Below are 15,705 nucleotides of genomic sequence, written 5' to 3' on the forward strand. Positions count from 1 at the left end.
CATTACACATAATGCCTGCCCCTGCACTCTAAGATACTGTACATCAGCTGGAATGATTTCCTATCAGAAGCATGCAATGGTGAGTAAGAATATGGTATATAACTGTATACTCAGAGAGGTCAGAAAAAATATGCATACATGTGTATGGATGGAGAATAACTAACAGGCTTTATATATTTGACTGGAGATGTCAGGAATCATCCATAATTGTGTGATAAGATCAACTGTTTTGCATAGATTGATTGATTGCGCAATAATCTGAAGAAATTGCACAGAAAGATTCATGTGATATGCTAAAGAACAGCTGTGGCTTCGATGGGGTGGGTGAATGGGGGTCCAAGTTCACATAAAGTGCCTGTGTACATGATGACAGTATGCACAAATTACCTTCTGCTGCACACTTTGTTGCACCAGAGCAGGATCAGTCTACTGCTGAACGTGCTTCTCATTCCTGCAAGCATGTCATGGATCAGCAATTTGGAAATCAGAGCTTGCTTTCTTTAAGAGTTTATTTAGCTTGTTGGCATCTCCAGTTTTAGTCTCAGTTGAAGCACCTGAGTCTTCAAGTTGTCGGCAGTAATTCCTGAGTAAAATAATTAAAGCTGTAAATAGATTAAAATAATTACAAAAACAAGATCTGTGGAAGTGTTGGGTTCACAATTTATTTGGAGCACAAATACATTTGTTTTGGTTTAGATGAGTCTAGGTGATTGACAAGAAAATTACACTTGGAAAACAACACCACATCTGTTTTTCTAGAGTGAGTCTCTTTGGGAATTGAAAGTAATTTGTTCTCAATTTCCTGCCAGCTGAAAGTAAACTCATTAGCGAAAACCATCAAAGATACAACTCTGTATTCAAATTTGCCAGTTTTACTGTGTCTCCATTCTCAGAGGCTTTTGCTTTGATGTTTTCCTTGTTCTCCATTATTGTGCCTGAAAACTATTTGAGTCAGCGGCCAATATTAGGGCTGAACTGTCAGCCGGCTGTTTATTGCGCAACAGCCACGTGTCAAATAAATACAAGCGTGAGGCGCCCATTAAGAACCGTGGACAGCACACTTAGTATCCGCTAATTTTGTCCAATGGTATCTTAAAAACAAAATGGACAGAGTGTTTTGAGAGTCCCAAATAGCACAGTTGCCTGCGGGCATTAGTAGAAGTCGAAACAACTGGAATAGGAGTCACAAGACCACAATCTGCCAAGTCCTAAAAGCAGACTAGCAACAAGACAGTTTCACAGAGGTGGGGTAGAACTGGGCATTTTAAAATAGCCATGTAAACACTCTCCCTCTGCCTTTGTAATTTTAACCTAGAATGTCGGTGACGACAGTCTCTTGCATGGAGACCACAAATGCCGGAATAAATCTGACATTATGATACCAGACACCTGGCAGGTCTGACGTCACAGGGGTAAATACTTAGAGTCACTATAAAGCCCCGGGGCCCCCTCAGGACTACAGTTGTTTACCCCTGAGCTTCGGACAGGACCGTAGTACTGGACAGAGGAAACATTTAAGATCCAATACGCAGGATTTTTACGTCACGCCGTTGGAAGCGAGCCTTCATGGTCTTTGCACAGTTACGTCCCGTTTGAGTACAGGAGCTGTCGAAGGGGAGGCGGTACTGAAAAAAGCGCGGTCTTGATTTAAGCAACAAACCTGTACTTGAACAGGTTACTCATACTCTACTCATATTCTGGAGCGTCTGTTTCAATTCATCAAAAACACATGAGAGGGAGTTACTGGAGGAGCCAATAATAAGATTTAACTGGTAAGGATTAAGAAAGCTTGTAGACAAGTACAGAACATAAACCTCAATGTTTAAACCTTTTTAAAGATCTTTCACTTGGGCTGAAAATGTTGGATATATAATTTTAAGAACCTTTTTAGCATCACTGGTCACATTTTACACTAAAAGTAAAGTAATATAAAAGTAAATTACTGTATTTACATATATAAGGACATATACTTGCTTAAGGAATACTAACAAACAATATGTACTTAATATGTAAATAATTTACGGAACTGTTGGTAAATTCACTTGAATTTACTACTACTGTGATAATCTACTTTTACCTATAGAGAGTAAGTGTGTATCAATCATTAAAAGGTGCTCTTACTATATCTTTTTAGTTTTATAACACATAATTACAGAGGGTATAAATATCCTTCCATTCTAACGTCATACGGTGGTACATTCTGGAAATTTCGTGAGTTAAACTGGGTGGCATGTTCCTTGACGGAAGAAAATTCCATCCCTAATACCCGCCGTAAATCAAAGCTTCGTTACAGAAAAACTTAGCGACGTTACCACGGAAAGGATGCAACTATTCTGAGCTCATTCAAGCGGGTAAGCGGGTTCTACACTTGCTTGAAACTTTGAGCTCATCCCTAACCTGAAAGAAGCAGTGTAACCGTGTAGTCAAAGATCTAGACTGGTTGTAGGTGTAGGTTGTGCAAGGGGCGGCCAGTTACTTTTTACTATTGTGCCTTTGATCAAGAGAGATCCGTTTACTCCAGGGAGACTGTCCATGTTATAAAACTGACTTCAGAATCCCTGAAGTCCCTTTAGGTAACTTGAGCATGTCTAATGAAGTTGGTGTCTAAAGAACATGCTGACAATTTTGACAGTTAAGGGCTGGTTTGAAGGACAGGGAATGCATATAGAAAGGATTCAAAGCCTTAAAGCAGGTGTCCAGAGCAAATAGCTGGGATTTTGTTTCCTTCTTTGCGTCTCCTTGAATGGAGTACAATCAAGAAGACTTCACTTATGTTCACATTTGTAACACCCTTAAACTTTAAAGCAAGCCATTGTTGACAGTAGAATTGTTTGACAGTGATTTAATTTACTTGCGATACCAACTACTACCAGATACTCGGATTACTTAAGAGTACCGTAAAGAATGAATAGGCTATTTCTCAATGATGAATATCTCTTTTGTCTTCATAGAGGTATTGGTGGACTTGCCAATGTGGTCACTCCAGTGACCTTTCAGAAATTGCAGCATAGGTTTCTGAGCACAGACACACATACGCAGAAGAATGGCTGCATTGGAATTGCACTGTGGGCCGGAGCCTGGGAGTTGTGTGTGGGGTGGAGACAGAGCTGACCTGCTTGACAGTTTTGACTCCGAGATGCAGGAATGGGAAGATCATTTCATGTAGGTGGGCAAAAAAATAATATATTTTTTTTTTATGAATGCTGAGTTTGTTTCTAATATTGTGATTGTATTTCAGCTGTATAATGAGGTCAAAGCAAGAAGAGAAGCCAGCGAGAGCAGCTCAAACAACAACACAAACAATAAAAATGTGGACATTACTTTGCTTCCTGTCAACTCTCAGTATAGCCACCAGGCCAATGGTTATCATGAATCCCGTGGTCACCCCAACAACAGCCTCCCAATTCGTCAATGCAGTGAAATAAGAGCAGATCCTTCAGTTATGCAAAGCTTTGGCTTTCACCACCCCAGTGAATACAGTAATGACTCAAACAATTACATGCTTAATTCCCTGAGCAATGGCAGCCATTATCCTGCCAGTTGTCACAATCTTGAAAGGCAAGATGCCACCCTAGACATACTCAATGGATACCTTCAACAGGGCCCACATTTTAGAAGGAACGCAGTGAATTTCGGAGTTCCAAACACAGTGAGTGCCTCTTTCACTACTGATAAATCTCTCCTTAAACTGGACTCTTAAACCTCAAGAATTTCTTTACACTTTATCCCTTCATTGCCCCTCTTCTTTTTTATTTTTTAGATCCAGAACCCTAAGGTATATCCAGTTACGCACAGCTATCAAGACAGCACGAAGACCAGCCCGGTAACAAACAGGTAAAACATTTTCAATCTCAACCTATCAGACTCATTCCTATTGTCCAATTATCATGCATGTTTCTTGTTGGTTATATAGACCAACGCTTAGTGTTTGCCCAATTTCCTCTTGTGACTACTTGGTTGATTTGTTTTTTTCACATTAGGACTGCCTCGTGTGTGGTTCTGGAGGAGATTGAGGCTGAGAACAAATCAAACAAGAAATCAAATTGGGATGACTCCCAAGCCCGCCACGTTAGCTGGAAAGACCCGGTTTCATCAAACGACCTTCCCCCTAAAAATTCAGCTTCCAAACTGGCAATCAGACAGAGAGATGCTTCTCCTGTAACCCCTCGCTCCACTTACCATGAGTCATCACAACAACCTGACAGGAAATGCCTCTTGCTCGACAGGAAATCTGGCAGCCCATCAGTATTGCGTAAGTTTGGTGCCATGTTGCAGGAGAACGAGGGGAAAACCTTGATAGAGGATGGTCTTGTGACCACCGTTGTCTCCACTGAACCTCCGAGGCACACCAGCACTCCCATTTGCCAGAGCAAGTTTGATGCCAGACGGGCATCCTCACGTGTGCCTGTCCAGAAATGCCTTGCAGACTGTGACGCACTGGTAGCAGATCTGGAGCCCAGCCAGGAGTCTTGGGCAGCTGGTCCTTCTAGACACCTCCTCAATGGAGACAAAGACAGTGGGAAGGGTGGTTGTGTTCTTGAACAGCATGGCTTGGCCTATAACTTAAGCCCGACACAGTCTCACCTTAACTCGGGGTATCACAAGGTGGCTTCACTGTCTAAATCCCACAAAGCGGGCTTCCAGAGTGAGGACCTATTTTCTGACTACCAGATGGTGGAAAGGATTCTGGGAGCAGGATCTCAAAACTTCAGTAAGGTACACAGAGGACTTGGTGTCGACATGATGAGACTGGGAAATGACAACTTGGAGCAGCTTCTAGAAATGATGGAATTGGAGAACAACAGAAGCCAGAGGGCCACATTCACCCAGCAACTGGACAACAAGCAGGTGAATAGGGTACAACTTTGATGAGCACACACACTAAATTTCAGTGCAGTATTTATTTTTGTCTGAATCATTGTGCCCATGCTCTTGGCAAGTGTTCCTCATTCCTGATTCTGGAAAGCCGCTTTCATGAAGAGTTTATTTCCAAGTGTGCTCTAACACATCTGGTTTTTAGATAAACCCAAAGGCCTTGATTAGTTAATTCAAGCACAGTTCTCCAGGACCAAGAATTAGGAACCTTGCTTTTGATGCATAGGAGCTGTGATGCTCTCGATCTCATTCTCCCATCTCTCCCTTATGCTACTTTGCTTTCTGTTTCTGCTAACCTGTCAAATAAAGTCATAATATGTTGGTACATAAAATGCAAGTAGATTAATCCAAGCATTGATCATTTATCCAGAAAGATACTTACATTAAAACTTCTTCCTCTCTAGGTCAACCGTGAGTCATCTCCTGCGCCCAGCAGTAGCCATTTTTCTCGTCCTGCTCGACCAGCCAATCAACGTCGTCCATCCAGATGGGCTAAGCATATTCACCCAAGCAAAATCGCCCACTCATCCTGCCCACCAAGCCCTGGCCTGAAAGCCAAACAATTCTTGAATTCATATTCCCGGCACACAGAAACTGTCATCATGTGACCAGGATACAAGAACCTTCAAAGGACATTTTCACCCAATGGCAAAGACGAAACTTTGACCTTTTGTAGAACACAATCTACATTTTTTGTATATATAACCACCACCACTATATCAAAGTACCTTATTGCAGCCCACTAGGATGGCCTATGGTGTTTTCCTTAAATAACTTCAAAAGGATACCGCTTTCATTTAACTCTGCGCTTTGGTTAAGTGCTTTGGAAAGAAACTTCAGCGGACATTTTTTGACCTGGTGAACTTCTGTGCCTATATGAACCCTTCATTGCCTTTTCTCTTTATTTCTTTTTGTCATTCTCATTAAATGTTGTATTCTTTTATTCTGTTTTCTATTTTCCCGAGTGCTTTGTGTACAGTGCAGTTCTTGTGGTGCCATGTAGGGCATTTTTGTAACCATATAAGCATGTATGCAACAGGCATAACATGTATTTAAACATACATGGCAACGAGTTATTGAGCCTTATCTATTATGCATAATCTGTAAAGGTGTGTGCAAACATTTTGATGTTCTGTCATAAAGTCCATTTTAGTACTGCATTAGTGCTTCATAATATTGACATGATGAGGTCATAACAGGCTCATAATATTTTTTATAAGCCTTATTTGACTACGCCTGATGTGGGCTGTAACTACTCGGTGCATGGCACCTTTTTGCGGGAACATGTCTGCATTCGCCAGCCTTGTAAAAAAAATGCCAAATCCATAACAGGCTCATAATATTTTTTATAAGCCTTATTTGACTACGCCTGATGTGGGCTGATGTGTGCATGGCACCTTTTTGCGGGAACATGTCTGCATTCGCCAGCCTTGTAAAAAAAATGCCAAATGAAGTGAATTATTCTTAAGTTCAACATCTGTGAAAAGTAAAGTATATCTTTTGACCATATTATAATGAAGAAATGCTTTTGGAATGTTTATTTATTGTTGTGACATGACCCTGACATGACAAAAACGTGATGCTTTTTGTTCTGTTTTTTTTCCTCTGGATAATAAACGCAAGTGCTTTGACGAATTAGTTTATTGTTTTTAGTGGTGAATGCTAATGTTAGCACTAATATTTCTGCTCACTGTTACTTTTCTTTGCAATCTGACAAGCTAATTTTCACCTGGTGGACAACAAACATATAGACTTATGGAGCAACCGGAGTCATTAAGGGCCAAGACAGTCATAAACAACGCCCCTTTAACCGTTAGTTTGCTATGAGTGGAAGATGAGATGAGGAGCACCAAGATAAAACCGCCCTCTATTCAATATTCCGTTTCAGTTGGAAATACGTCACCATATTAAAAGTCGGCAGCATCTTCTGGTTCATGCAGATTTTAAGGGTGGGTTCTTTTGATTTTGGCCAGTAAGCAACCAAATATCAATGTGTTGATAACTTTATTAACCACATAGCAACACCTATAATATCCTATCAGCAACTTCTCCAAGGTCATGCACCACTCAAATGTTCTTCAGAAATATAAAAAGTATAGTTTAGTATAGTAGTTTCCTGAAAATGTGACAACAGTGGGGTAAAACATTTTACAATCTCTAACATCTCCTTTCACTAAAAAACAAAAGCAAAAGTATAAGATGCTTCATGCCAACATAGTAAAAATGCCTCTCTTTAATTAGCTCCTTGTTAAGCAGTATTAACAGTATTAACATTGCTCTTGCCCTACGTTACTAAAAGCTATCAAGAAGCATCCTATTCCTCATTCAGAGTCCTAATGTAACCGGCTCTTACCATGCCTTACTATCTCTCTCAGTCCTGCTCTCACAGTTACTCGACCCGCTGCTGAAATGTTGCACCTGTGCCTGAAATAGGAAGCGTGACGTTGTTTTGGTGCCAGAAATCTTAGACGTGTCAGTGGAGGGCTGAGGGGGGAGGCGTGTGATGTTCAGGGGGCATCTCTCTCTGTCTCACTCTGAATCTGCAAATGAGTAATAAAGTCTTTCCTGCACTATAACACCTCGCTGGAAGCACAGAACAGCATCTTAATGAGGTCTTTAGATATAGATAGATGTTCACAACTTTCATGTGAGGTCTTCATAGCACGCCACATGGATTTATTATTATTGGAGTAACCTGGGGTTAAATGCCTATAGTGAGTGCTCATTGATCACTTGTGGGATTCGAACCAGCATCCTTCTGGTTACCAGCCCTGAGCCTTAACCACCACTCTTGGGTCCTTGAAAACTTGAGGTTTGTGCGAGTGGTGCTTACCCAAACAAAACTCCCGGCTATGATGATACGGTGTTTGCAAGGTGGATGGAAAAGTATTACTTCATTTGCTAAGGCTAGTTACTTGCAGACCAAAGAGCCAAGGCCTTACGATATTCCGGGGCAAGCTGTGTACTGAAGTAATAGCAATAGCGATGCTTTAGCATTGATGACTTGAATGATAAATGCCTAAAGGGTTAAATGGACAGCTAGGCATTCTCCATGACGTCATAAAGACGTCTCTCTGGAATTGCTGAATTAATCCTGGACAGCAGAACACCGACAACTTGGCTATATAAAGCTCTCTAAGTGAACACTGATCTCAGATCATCTCAGCCAGTGTCACCTGCTGTTGTAGAGGTGTATGGGGAACCGCTTGAACCTGTAAGAGTTGCCCAGTAACACACCTGTGATGTCAGAGAGGAAAGACAACCAGTAAGGAGCCCTTCAGATGTCTTGTTATGTGTCTCCTGCTGCAGCATATTACATAAGAGAAAGAGCGGTATTATACTTTCATAAGTTAATAATGATTAGATACAAGAAAGGCCCAAAACATAATCTAACCAAGTTAGCAAACTCAAATGCTTCTAGCTATGCATGTTTGATTTCACGTTGTTGCATCCTAAAAAACACAATTTATAGTACATACTGCATTCTCACTGTTGTCATGAGGGGCATAAGCATCAATTCCCCAAACAGCTTGATCTTCCATCATGATGGAACAAGCATGTTAAGATAATTTTATGAAAATGTACAACTCCTCACCTCCACTAGATTTGAAACAAGCAGTGACTGATATTTTAAGGTGGCTCTATTGCCCCATAAAATTGCCCCCATTGAATGCATTTAAGTTTGTATAATGGGAACATGCACATGACGTGCAGTGTACATACTTGCATGAAGGTATATCTGTGGTCTTAAAGTAATTCAAACAAGTCAAATCAACCTAAATGCTGTTTTAAGAGTCCAAAACTGGACATGCTACAAAGTTATCCTGGTAAGCAAAACGATTCACCCACATGTTATAGAGCTCCAATATATCTGTATATTTACTGCATTTTGAAAAAAAGCAACGTGAGCCTCTTGGGATCTGTGCTTGAATAATAACTGAGTTGGTAAATATCACCCATATACTTACAGTAGTCATTCAGTCCATGTATAATGATTTATGTAAGTCTGCGAACATTAAGACAGTAATGCACTCTACATAAATATGCAGATAAATGCAGAAGTGAATGGAAAGATGTTTCCAGGCATGCTGAGTTACATATAGTAACATACTTACTCAGCAAACTGTTCACCATGAAAAAAATTTAACTGAAAAAGAAAACTGATAATAGAAGGTGGTTTATGCTACAGCACTCCTAGGGAATGTGAGAAAGAAAGTGAAGTGAAGTGTGGCCAAGTATGGTGTCCCATACTCGGAATTTGTGCTCTGCATTTAACCCATCCAAGTGCACACACACAGCAGTGAACACACACACACACACACCATGAACACACACCCGGAGCAGTGTGCAGCCAATGCTGTGGCGCCCGGGGAGCAGTTAGGGGTTCGGTGCCTTGCTCAAGGGTCTCATCTCAGTCGTGGTATTGAAGGTAGAGAGAGCACTGGTTATTCACTCCCCCACCTACAACTCCTGAGACTCGAACCCGCAACCTTCAGGTTACAAGTCCGACTCTCTATCCATTACATGATAGTCACAGCTGCTGCTGGCAAATGCCAATTAGAGCCACAAGGCTCCAGAGGGTCATTAATTGCTATAATGGTTGATAATAACATGTCGAGGGCTTTATGTGTGTGGGCTAAACGACAGAATGAAGTGAATGGCTAGTGCAGGCTGGGCATAGCATGACTATGGCATGGGCACGTGTGCACCTCACGTTGATACCCTGCCCCCTTCTGACCTGCGGTTTAAGGTCACACACATACTGTATGCTCACACTCACACATACAGCAGGCATACATCCCTCCTCAGTACTGAAATAGACATCTAATAAAATCAAGAGACACAACGGAGAGTGAAACAGAAAGTGTGTCTGTGTGATAGAGAGAGATAATGTTAATGTTAAGAAAAATGGAAGATCATTTTTACTTAATGGGAACATTTAATAAGTCAGTAATTCATTATTTATTTTTAGTGTGATCATCAAAATCTAATTTGTATTCCTGTAGTCAAATTTTACCTTTGAGATGCCAAAAAAAAAAGATAATAAAAGAGGTAATTCTCACTTACAGTATAAAAATGATTGTTATTATTACTACTACTACTACTACTACTACTACTACTACTACTATAAAAAAGTCAAATTAAAGTAAATTAAAACATGAAAATAATAAAAAAGTATTAGAAATTAATCGTATTTAAAAGCAAAAAAAAAAACATACAGGTTTTGGCAAATTGGTGGCTAATTTGAATTTAAAAAAATCAACATAAAATTTAATTTGATGTCTGAATTCACTTTCTTGGTCTTATTGTGAAAGATCATGGAATTAAATATTTTTATTATTAAATAAGTAAAAATCGGCACATTGTAAAATAGTTACATTTTCCTGTGTGATTGGGTTGTAATTAACAGCAACGTATTAAAAATATAAAAACAAATGAACAATGAACAACAGTATATTTAGTATAAATTCATTATTATATTAATATTTAGCATAATAGTTTAAATTAACCTAGATTTATAAATGTTGTAAAATATGTTCACTGTTTATTTATGACACCTAAAGCATTAACTATATAACTTAATCTTACTTGTGAAGACATTTTATTGAAACCTGTCTACAAGAACATCTGAATGCTGTATTATTGTGACATCAGAACAGGACTATCCACATTTACTCAGCAACACTGTGCACCACAACTTGGGTCTGTCCATTCGGGGCTGATTAATACGTAGACATACGTATCATTTCTGACCTTAAAGGGGTCCTATTATGCTCTTTTACAAAGTCTTGATTTTGTTTTGGAAGTATCTCCTTTTGAAGTGGACTTTGAGCTTTGTAACTTTGCAGATCTTTTTTATGCTCAAACAGCAACATTACAGACTAACTAAAGTTGAAAAAGTGAAAACGCATAATAGGACCCCTTTAAGAAAAATCTGTTAGATGTGGGAATACGTTCACCAAATTGTTGTACTGTTCTTGCCTATGTAGTAAAAGAAATTGCATAAAAGTCTTGGACGGTAGCAATTATCACCCATTTAATTCTAAGAGTCAGAGAGTGGGTGGAAAAAGATCAAGTGACAACACTGATTACGACTTACTTGCAAAGATAAGCACCTCACGACCTTTGAGTCTTCCACGCACTTAGGATAAGGTGTTGATATTGACAACTGCTTGTGACTGATATACCAGGTCTTGAGGGATCATGGGAATATCTGTCCTGTTTTCTAAAATAGAGAAAGGTCACAAAACATCCCTTTGAAAGGAGATACTCATCCACGAGTCTTTAAACAGTGGAAAGGACAGACTATTGGACCACATACAAGATGGACACACAGTTGTGTCAAACACAGCAGGCAAGTTCTAATAAGTATATCAAGAGCAAACTACATTAGACTTAGACAAAAAAGGCCTGCTGTCCTTGTATCTAATAGAAATAGTTTGTGTTTGACTGACAGCTGTGGACTGACAGTCCATGTTTAGACCTCGCCATGACGTCTGTGGGACACTAGAGGATGACAGGCCGGAATGGGAGCGTTTGGGAGACTAACGAGAGACGGACATTTAGCTGGGCCAATTGTGCATGACTTGGCATGAGATAGGAAAGGAATCTTGTTGGCCATTATCTCCATTACTATCTGACAATGATCTGCACGTTCCTTGCATATTGGGCCAAACTAGAACCATGAGATCTAGGATCAGACCATTTTCACATCCACATTTGAGTCATGCCCTTTGAAGTCATTCATGATCATTACATCTTAATAAGGATCTAAAATGTAAAAAAGGTAGGTTCAAAACAAGCTTTTATGACAGCATCTGTTGCATGTCGAATGTTACCGCATGCAGAAAATAACCAATTTCGCATGTGAAATTTTCTAAATTGCAGCTAAATTGGTGCCATTTCAATCAATACAACTTCCTGCTATTGACACATTGTGGCTTTCCATCTTTTATGCAAATTGCTGCTGCCATTTACATCAACATCAGCACCAAATTGCAGGTAAAACTCGTAATTTGCCTTTGATCCCGTTTAAAACTCATTTCTGAAGGAGGTTAGTTATTTTTGTAAGGGAATTAAGAGAAAGAAAATGCACTGACTTTGAATGAAAAACAGAGGACAAGAAATTAGGGGTCTGTCAAATTTGACTCATTTCTAAAAATAAAATAAAATAAAATAAAATCATTGCAAGTGCACAATATACACTACTGTTCAATAGTTTAGGGTCAGTTAGTATTTTGACTTTTTTAAAAAATAATAAATTAATATTTTTTATTCAGCAAGGATACATTAAATGGGGCAAAAGTGACAGCAATGACATTTATGTTACCAAAGATTTTCCTTTCAAATAAATGCTGCACATTAGAATGATTTCTGAAAGATCATGTGACACTGATTAAAAATAATAAATTAATATTTTTTATTCAGCAAGGATACATTAAATGGGGCAAAAGTGACAGCAATGACATGTATGTTACCAAAGATTTTCCTTTCAAATAAATGCTGCACATTAGAATGATTTCTGAAAGATCATGTGACACTGAAGACTGGAGTAATGATGCTGAAAATTCAGCTTTGCATCACAGGAATGAATTACATTTTAAAATATATTCAAATAGAAAACAGCTGTTTTAAATTGTATTTTTTTTTCACACTATTACTGTTTTATTGTATTTTTGATCAAATAAATACAACCTTGGTGAGCAAACATGTTATGTTGTTTATATAAACTGTGGGATGGTCTGAAATTAGTTTCACATGCAATCGGTAGAGCTTGACTTTTTTTTTGAACCCATATAACATTTCGTTTCACAATAAAAGTCATGTGAACTCAGCTTTAGAAGGTAAACAAGGGTAGCATGGCATTGCACATAAATACAAAACGCTGCTCGGCCTTGAATGTCGAGAGAGACAGCTGTCAGTTAAAAAACCCTCTCCACCTCTAATGATAGGCGTTCTAGACACTTCCATTTAGTGCTACACCGCAGACAGGTTAAAAGAGGTTGCTGATTGCAAGGGTATATCCAGAGAACTGTCCTCACATCAGATATAGCTCAGTCCTGTGTACAATACAGACCTGACAGTCACTCCTGATGGCCGTCTATGATGACAACTGGATTATTAGACCGACAGTCAGCCTCTGATAGGTTTAGACTGTCAGCTGTTGCTATGGTGATTCAGATTAAGCATGTCACATATTATGTGCAATTGATTCTGGGGAGAATGTTATTAACTTCTTGTTCCAAACCTGTAATAATTTCTTTCTTCTTCTGAACACAAAAGAAGATATTTTGAAGAATGCGGTTATCCAAACACGTGTTGGTCCCTAATTACGAAACACTATGGTAGTAATTAGGGACCAAAAAGTGTTTGGTTACCCACATTCTTCAAAATATCTTATCTAGTGCCCAAGAGAAGAAAGAAAATCATACAGGTTTGGAACAATTTGAGGGTGAGTAAATAATGACAGAATTTTCATTTTAAGGTGGATTATCCCTTTACAGTAGATAAAGTAGTTATGAAACTTTTTACATCACAAGATATTAAATATATGACTAAAGCTCTTGAGCGTGAAAGCATACATGACCCATTTATCTGGCACCTGAGCACATGTAAAGAGACAGTGAAGAATAGAGCAACTCAAGAGGGTGAGAAAATCACACTCTCAGTCAGTCTGAGACTTGGGAATGTGAACTCCACCAACAGCTGCTGTCAGAGAGAAGATTATCACCTGATCTCCATACTGTCCCTCAGACCAGCGTAATATCAGCACAGATAACCAGAACCTCCTTACAGTAGCAAAATGTCTCATATTCATATTTTGGTTAAATATTATTTAAAAAAATCTTCTACCTAAGCTAAATGCTGACAGTTAATCTAAAAATTATGCTAAACGCTAAAAAGTATTATTTAATTTTTGAACAGTAGTGTAGTGTAGAGTGATACACAAATATATATATATAAAACAATTATTTATATAATGACAAAATGAGAAAAAAAATGGAAAGAAAAAAAAATGTATATGGAGATCAATACAGAGAAAAACCACCTAGACACTACGTCAAAACATAAACAGATTCAAAAAGCTAGCAACATGCACAGGATGAGATCTACAAATCAAGGTTATGCCCCAAAATTCTATAATCCCACCAAAAAGCATTAATCGGCTTTTGCTTGAACTATGTATGACCTTTTCTTGACCAGAAAAAGAAAGAGAGAGAGAGAGAGAGAGAGAGAAAGTTTAGGTCATTCAGATGACCTTACACATTAAACAAAATTGTGTAAAAGTACTCACACTTAAATGTGCAGCAAAATGCCGAAAACTATGAAAAATCAACTCATTATAAAAACCAGACAACACATGAGTCTGTAGTTTTCAACATCCAAAATGGGCCCATCACAATAACACTCAATAATATGCACAAATTTAGGAAATATACCTGTTTGTCCAAACAATGGAAATCAGAAAAACGGTTGGGGGAAACATGTTTGAAATCAGTGATTATTATACTGTTTGGTGATGATACACACCTTTAAGATGAAAAAACTTCAGGCACCTAAACACCAGAGAGAAATCTGTCAGAGTGTTTGATAGGAGAGAGTAAGATGTGTTTTTTTTAAGTGGGAATATAGCAACTTACAGCCAAAAACATTAACACATTCACAGGATTTCCTGAAGCAGCATAAACTCTAGTGCCCACTGCATGCATGCATATATATATACAGTATATAGAAGAACATCTAAAAAAAATCCAGACCACTTCTGGAAAAGCATTTTTTGGACGGCTGAAATTACCGTAAGATCATTCTGTACCAGAATGATGGGAAGAAAAAAGTGGAGTTGGCTTGGAACAGCTCATGATCCAAAGCATACAACATCACAACAGTGTAATGGCATGAGCGTGCATGGCTTCCAGTGGCACTGGGTTACTGGTGTTTATTGATGACGTGACAGAGGACAGAAGCAGCTGGAAGAATTCTGAAGTGTATAGGTATATACTCTCTACCCAGATTCTGGAGCAAAGTTTATTGGGTGGCGCTTCATAGTACAAATGAACAATGACCCAAAACATATAGCAAAAACAACCCAGGAGTTTTTAAAGGTAAAATAGTGGAATATTCTGCAATGGCCAAGTTAATCTCCTGATTTCAACCCAATTGAGCATGCATTTCACTTGCTGAAGACAAAACTAAAGGCAGAAAGACCCACAAACAAACAACAACTGAAGTCAGCTGCAGTAAAGGCCTGGCACAGTTAAAACAAAAATACACCAAAAAGAAGTTATTCTTGATTTTAGTTTTCATTTTGTTTTGTTGACAACAAAGAACCTGAACAAATGGAGATGAGAATTAGCAGGGTTAAAAATAACATTAAAATTAAAAACTTCAAATCGGACACCTATGCTTGAAAACCACTCACTCACTCGGTGTGCTGCAGTCTGAGGACTATTTTACATCTAGAAATTACAATATGATGAAACTCGCCTTTCCCAGAGTTCAAAGCGCCATAGTCCAGGGCTCCATCCTTGCTCACAGCAACACATGCAAATCCATGAAACAAATAAAGCACACCAAGATGAGACAGAAGAATAAAGACAAGTTGCTTAAAATAAACGCAAATGCACACACACATGCCATTAAAGAGTTTTAAACCTCACATCATGAATCACTAGAAGTAGTAAATGTAAGATGACTGAAGGTTTTCTAATGACTAGAGCGTTAAAGAGGAATTCTTGGCAAAACTACAATAAATTCTTTTCTCGTTAGGTTTTGCATTTGAAATTATGCTGGTTTTGCATTTAATGCTTGTCATTTCACCGAAACAACCCA

General features: G+C 38.7%; 1 protein-coding gene and 1 long non-coding RNA gene across 2 annotated transcripts in view; both read left to right on the forward strand.

The window, feature by feature from the left end:
• The first annotated feature begins 3,181 nt into the window (after positions 1-3,181).
• Positions 3,182-5,590, forward strand: LOC107714966 (uncharacterized). The gene is made up of 4 exons (XM_016520965.1): positions 3,182-3,649; positions 3,761-3,834; positions 3,981-4,848; positions 5,280-5,590. Exons 1-4 carry the CDS (start codon positions 3,197-3,199, stop codon positions 5,481-5,483), a joined length of 1,599 nt encoding a protein of 532 aa, XP_016376451.1. The 5' UTR covers positions 3,182-3,196; the 3' UTR covers positions 5,484-5,590.
• A 9,559-nt stretch (positions 5,591-15,149) lies between these two features.
• LOC107714969 (uncharacterized) overlaps positions 15,150-15,705 on the forward strand; it is a 2,306-nt gene continuing 1,750 nt past the window's right edge. The window contains exon 1 of the long non-coding RNA XR_001637049.1: positions 15,150-15,574. This is a non-coding gene — a long non-coding RNA (uncharacterized LOC107714969). The remainder of the gene's footprint in view (positions 15,575-15,705) is intronic.

The sequence above is a fragment of the Sinocyclocheilus rhinocerous genome, unplaced genomic scaffold (genome assembly GCF_001515625.1).
Source record: "Sinocyclocheilus rhinocerous isolate Xijiao unplaced genomic scaffold, SAMN03320098_v1.1 scaffold28, whole genome shotgun sequence".
Classification (NCBI taxonomy): Eukaryota; Metazoa; Chordata; class Actinopteri; order Cypriniformes; family Cyprinidae; genus Sinocyclocheilus; species Sinocyclocheilus rhinocerous.

What these genes read in the sequence shown, in the direction of transcription:
- LOC107714966 (XM_016520965.1), top strand. Translation starts at nt 3,197, where the DNA reads ATGAATGCTGAGTTTGTTTCTAATATTGTGATTGTATTTCAGCTGTAT. An exon ending in ACCAGCCCGGTAACAAACAG is followed by an intron (nt 3,835 to 3,980) that starts GTAAAACATTTT and finishes TTTTCACATTAG; the next exon opens with GACTGCCTCGTGTGTGGTTC. An exon ending in AGCAACTGGACAACAAGCAG is followed by an intron (nt 4,849 to 5,279) that starts GTGAATAGGGTA and finishes CTTCCTCTCTAG; the next exon opens with GTCAACCGTGAGTCATCTCC.